Raw genomic sequence first — 6,118 nt, forward strand, 5'->3', positions numbered from 1 at the left:
ACTATATAGACCAGGCTAGCTTTGAATTCGCAGAGATCTACCTGCCTCTACCTCCCCAATGTTGGGATTAAAGGCGTGTACTACCATGCCTGGCTATTTTAAAAATATTTTATTTATTATTATTTTATCTGTATGAGTGTATTGCCTGCATGTATGTAAATGCACCTGTGTCCTGCAATGCCCACAGAGGTTAGAAAATGGTGTCAGATTCTCCTGAAACTAGAGTTATAGATGGTTGTTAGCTGTCATGTGGGTGCTAGGAATTGAACCTGGGTCCTCTGCAAGAGCAGCCAGTGCTCTTAACCTCTGAGCCATCTCTCCAGCCCCTCTACTTTATAGTTTGAGATAGGGTCTCTCACAGAACTTGGAACTTAATGATTCAGCTAGACTAACCAGTCAGAGAGTGCCAGGAATCCTTCTGTCCGGGCATCCCCAGTACTGGGTTCACAGGTGTGGACCACCATACACTGCTTTTTAGGTAGGTGCAAGGGATGGAACTCAAGTCCTCATGATTGCATGGCAAGCATTTTACTAATTGAGCTATCTCCTCAGCCTCACAGACAACTTCTATGTGTAGAGTTGTTGGCCACGCTATGTGTGGGAGCATGTGTGTTTTCTTTTTTTGGTCTTTTTTGAGACAGTGTCTCTTGGTAGCCCTGGAACTCACTATATAGACCAGGCTGGACTTGAACTCACAGAGATCTGCCTGCTTCTGCCTCCCAGGTGCTGGGATTAAAGGCATGTACCACCAAACCTGGTTTATGTGTGTTTTCTTTACATGCCTTGTATAATTTAAAAATTTTTTATTTTAGCTAGGCGTGGTGGCACATGCCTGTAGTCCCAGCACTTGGGAGGCAGAGGCAGGTGGATCTCTGTGAGTTCGAGGCCAGCCTGATCTACATAGTGAGTTCCAGGACAGCTGGGGCTACAGGGAGACCCTGTCTCAAAAAAAAAAAATTTTTTTTCAAGTGTATAAGTATTTTGCCTGCATGTATGTAAGTGTACCATGTGTATGCAATGCCCAGGGAGACCAGAAGAGGGCATTGAATACCCTGGAACTGGAGTTACAGATAGTTGTTAGCTACCAAGTAGATGCTGGGAACTAAACCCAGGTTCTCTGCAAGAGTAGCCAGTGCTCTTAACCATTTAGCTGTCTTTGCAACCTGCCTTGCATAATTTTTTTTGTTCTAAAACAGTGATTAATTGATTGATTGATTGGCTGATTTAGTGGCCATGCTCAGATGAAACCCAGGGCCTTGACTTGTATGTGGCAGGCAAGCCTCTAACACTGAGCTATAGCCTGTGAAGAATGCACAGCAATGGTCACTGTTCATTAGCCAGTCACTTCCCCGAGGGTAGTGGGAAGTCTGGGTATGGCTGTGTTGCTCTGAGGGTCTGCATAGTGGTCAGTGGAACTGGACACACATTTCTTGTTTTCTGGGTGGTGGGGTGGAGTCTGGGGCTCTGCCTTATTCTCATCCTGTCTGCTGGGCCTACAGAGTGGCCCTGTGGGTACTCTGGGACTGCCTGGCTCCTCCGAGTCTCTGAAGCATAGGCCTTGGCTGCTGCCCATGCCCAGAGGAATTGAACCTGGGTCATGTCTTTGTTAAGGAAGATGATGGCCAGCACCTTGGGCCACCAGTGCTCCTAGCAGTGGCCATGCCTGCAGTAGGGTTGTATCTGCTTCCCCTGATCTGATCTGCTGAGTCCTCTCCAGGGGCAGGAAGTGGTTTGGAGGTGATGAGATGGTTTGGCAGTGCTCCTAGCAGTGGCCATGCCTGCAGTAGGGTTGTATCTGCTTCCCCTGATCTGATCTGCTGAGTCCTCTCCAGGGGCAGGAAGTGGTTTGGAGGTGATGAGGGGAGAGCCACGAGGTATGTTGCCAGCTCCATGGCTCCTGGGCCTCCTGACAGAGTATATGGGAGTCTTCTATTAAAGATTTACTTGGTGGTGGGACTGGAGAGCTGGCTTAGTGGTTAAAGTTACCTGCTGCTCTTGAAGAGGACCAGGTTCAGTTCCCAACACCCACGGGACTGCTCACAACTGCCTGTTATCATCAGCTCCAGGGGTTCTGTCGCCCCCTTCTGGCTTCCACAGGCATTGTATACATGTGGTGCCGGCAAAACATTTATATACATAAAATAATAAATAAATTGCCAGGCCTGGTGTTGCACACCTTTAATCTCAGCACTTGAGAGGCAGAGACAGGAAGATCACTATGAGTTTGAGGCTAGCCTGGGCTACATTGTGAGTTCCAGGCCATCTGGGGCTATAGGGAGACCCTGTCTCACTCCCCCATCTTTAAACATCTTTATTGTTAATTTACAGTTTTACTTTTTTATTTTAAAATGTTTTGATTTATTTTTATTTTATGTGTATGAGTGTTTTGCCTGCATGTATATGCAGTACCAGTGGAGAAGAGGGCATCAGATCCCCTGGAGCTGGAGTTACAGACAGTTGTTAGCTGCTGTGTGGGCTCTGGGAACTGAAACTGGCTTCTCTGCAAGAGTGGCCAGTGCTCTTTTTTTTGAGACAGGGTCTTTCTGTAGCCCCAGCTGGCCTGGAACTCACTGTGTAGACCAGGTTGACCTTGAACTCACAGAGATCCACCAGCCTCTGCCTCCTGAGTGCTGGGATTAAAGGCATGTGCCCCACATGGCCAGCGCTCTTAACTGCTGAGTCTCTAAGCCCTATTTTATTTTTAATTATGTGTATGTATGTGTCTGTGAGTATAGTATCTGTGGAAGTCAGAAGAGGGCATCAGTTCGATCCCTTGAGCTGGAGTTATAGGTGGTTGTTAGCTATTTGACATGTATTCTGGGAATTGAACTGAGCCCCTCTGCAAAAGCAGCAGATGTTCTTCACTGTTGAGCCATCTTTCCAGCCCCCCTACCCTTACTTCAGGGCTGCAGTTTTCTGTGGCCTCCAGCTTCCCAAAGAGCTCCTGGCCCTGCACTGGCCAACCTGCTGACTTGTGCCCTCCCACCTAGGCTGTCTTTCTATTCCGGACACTCCTCCTTTGGCATGTACTGCATGCTGTTCCTGGCGGTGAGTGTCTACCTTCTTCATGGGGACCCTCTGTGATTCTTGCATTGGGCTGGTGGTTTTGGGGGTTGGTGCTCCTGGGCCTCACTGATGCCTCCGCAGCTGTATGTGCAGGCGAGGCTCCGCTGGAAGTGGGCACGGCTGCTGCGGCCCACGGTTCAGTTCTTCCTGGTGGCCTTTGCGCTCTACGTGGGCTATACCCGCGTGTCGGACCACAAGCACCACTGGAGTGATGTCCTCGTGGGCCTGCTGCAGGGAGCGCTGGTGGCCAGCCTTACGGTGAGCCCTGCCTGCCCTGTCCTGCAGGACCTACCCCGGCTGACCCCAGTGCTCCTCTATCCCCTTTCCTCAAAGCCTCCTCCATCTCCTCAGGGCCTACCTTGCCTCCTCCCTCTGGGTTCCCTACATCTCCTTTCTCCTGCTCTGTTCACTGTCCTCCCCTTCCCCAGGTCCGTTATGTCTCAGATTTCTTCAAATCCCGGCCGCCCATGCCCTGCCAGGAGGATGAGAAACCGGAGCGCAAGCCCAGCCTGTCGCTGACGCTGACCCTCGGTGAGGCCGACCGCAGCCACTATGGGTACCCAGTCTCCTCCTGATCCGGAAGCCAGAGGGCCGCCTGTGGGCCCTGTGTAGCCCCCTGATGCCTGGTCAGGTCGTACTGGCCCTGGAACTGCCTCACGATCCCCACTGACCACGGTGAATCAGGGTCTTGAGTGCTGTCCAACGCGAGTGTGAGCAGGGCATTCCTTATAGCTTGAGTGCCCGGAGGGCCATGTGCATAGCGTTTCTCAAAGATGCTAAGTGCAGGTTCACAGCCTGTCCCAGAGTCTCAGCCTTGCCCTGAGGAACTCTCACCCCCAAGGGTTTCCATGTAGGGCCAACCTAGGAATGGGTTAATCTGGCTTAGCATCCTTCCAGATAGCCCTATAGGTAATGGACCCTGTGTCTGCCCAGGGAAGTTGGCTTTGGCCTTGGGGAGACAGCTGGGCTTAGAGGCTACTCTACTCAGCTGGGTACCCTGGTCTGCTCTGAAGCTGAGGTTGGCTTGACACACATGGACTTGGATCAGAGTCCTGTTCCCTGCCGCATGGACGCTTCTTCCCCAGGGTGCCAGGCTGCCCACCATGCTTCATGAAGATCCACATGCTCAGTTCTGTTCAGGGGCAGGGACCTGCCCCACTCTGCCACATGGACTAAACACTTGGCTGGGCTTTGAAAGTGGGTCCTGGGACTGGCTTCCCCCCCTCAGTCTATTAGAACACTAAACGTTACTTTTTCAGTGGGAGGGTGAGCCATAAACTTTTTACCAAATGTCTGTGATGAGTGTTTAAATTTTTTATTTCATGTGCGTGAATATTTTGCCTGTGCGTATGTTAGTGCATCTAGGTTGTGCAGTCACTGCAGAGGCCAGGAGGCGTCAGATCCTCTGGAACTGGAATTAGAGTGGCTGTTAGCTGCCATGTAGGTGTTGCGACCTGAACCCCAGTCCTCTGCGAGAACAGCCAGTGCTCTTAACCACTGAGCTGTGTCTCCAGCCTCCCACCCCCAGTGTTGATGGTTTTTTTTTTTTTTTTTTTTGGTTTTTTTGAGACAGGGTCTCCCTGTAGCCCCAGCTGTCCTGGAACTCACTATGTAGACCAGGCTGGCCCCGAGCTCACAAAGATCTGCCTGCCTCTGCCTCCCAAGTGCTGGGATTAAAGGTGTGCGCCACCACGCCCGGCCCCAGTGTTGATTTTTAAGCTCACCTGACGAGATTGACCCTGTGCCTGCCTGCCTTCCTGCCCCAACCCCGAGGGGACCTACTCAGTCTTAAGAGAAATGGTCTGGGTGACCTGCGAATGGGCCAAAATGGAGAGGCCACATAGCTACTGTGACCTCCCCAGGTGCTGGGGCAGACACTGTCACCCTAGGTCCACCACCAAACACAGGAGATACTGTGTGGACAGTGTTAGACAGACCCAGGGAAGCATCCAGGAAGCTCCCAGGCTTGTGGGCCAGTCTCTGCAGTAGGAGGGGCAATGAGCCGAACTGCATCTCAGGTCAAAGTGTGTGTGTCTATGTGTCTTTCTGCACAGGGGCATGCTCCCTGCAAACTCCTCATGTCAGGGCACAGGTAGCGGCAGTCGGGAGCACCCCTACACCCCCATGTCTCCGTCTCTTCTCTAGAGGCTGGGTCAGAATTGGGTCACCAGTACACCAAAGGCCATCACCAGACACTGAAAGCAAGAGGCCTGTGGGGCTCAGCAGCACCCTCAGTTCACCGTGGAGAGCATCTTCAGTTCTCTCCAGGAAGCAGGCTGGCTTCCCTCTACACCTGGGAACTGAGTCTCTAGTGGCTAACAGCCTGGGTTCCATTTTTTTTCCTAGGGACCCTGCTGGTTAAGGGCCTGCCTGTCAGCACCGTCCTGTGTTTTGTACACCGTGCTCCCATATGGACTAGCTGGTCCCTTACAGGCAGAAGGCCCCAGTGAGAAAGTGGATTGTGTTCAGAGTGAAACACGTCCTCACTTCAGGTCCTCTGCTTGGCCAGACGGCAGCCACACTCCTGAGTCTCCTGTGGGCTGCCTGTCAGACCCAGAGCTTCGTGCCTGCAGAGAACTCAGTTTAGCAGACTGCAGGTATGGATGCACACCTGTGACACTAGCAGTGGGGAGGCTGAGAGGCAGGAGGATGGCGAGTGTGAAACCAGCTTGGGGCTAGAGTGAGACTCTTGTGTATGTGTGCATGTATGTAGAGATCAGAGGACAACCTTGGGTGTCATTCCTCTGTCGCATCCACCTGTGGTTGAAACAGGTTCTTTCATTGGTCTGAAACTTCACCATGTAAGTAAGGCCAGACTAGCTGGAGTGGGGCATCCTGGAATCCTCCTGTCCCTGCCTCCCATTTTCCCATGGCATCATTGTCCTGGCTTGTGTTGTTTCTTCATGCTTTTGAGTTTTGAGGCAATTGCTTTACTGACACACATCTCCCAAGGCCCCAGATACTCTTTTTTTTTTTTTTTTTTTTTTTTTTTTTTTTTGGATTTTTAAGCTTTGGGTCATTTCCTTGCATACTCCAAAATTATATATATATT

At 51.4% G+C, this 6,118-nt stretch overlaps 1 protein-coding gene across 6 annotated transcripts in view; it reads left to right on the forward strand.

The window, feature by feature from the left end:
- Plpp2 (phospholipid phosphatase 2) overlaps positions 1–4,360 on the forward strand; it is an 8,810-nt gene extending 4,450 nt beyond the window's left edge. For 5 of the 6 annotated variants that reach the window (XM_029565486.1, XM_008837228.3, XM_017799104.2 and 2 more), the window contains 3 exons: positions 2,991–3,048; positions 3,148–3,324; positions 3,495–4,360. In XM_029565486.1, the coding sequence (XP_029421346.1) occupies positions 2,991–3,048; positions 3,148–3,324; positions 3,495–3,641 (382 nt within the window). In that variant the 3' untranslated portion in view covers positions 3,642–4,360. The remainder of the gene's footprint in view (positions 1–2,990; positions 3,049–3,147; positions 3,325–3,494) is intronic. The other variant, XM_017799102.2, reaches the window with a different exon arrangement.
- The last annotated feature ends 1,758 nt before the right edge of the window (positions 4,361–6,118 follow it).

The sequence above is a fragment of the Nannospalax galili genome, unplaced genomic scaffold (genome assembly GCF_000622305.1).
Source record: "Nannospalax galili isolate Female #2095 unplaced genomic scaffold, S.galili_v1.0 scaffold77, whole genome shotgun sequence".
NCBI classification, from domain to species: Eukaryota; Metazoa; Chordata; class Mammalia; order Rodentia; family Spalacidae; genus Nannospalax; species Nannospalax galili.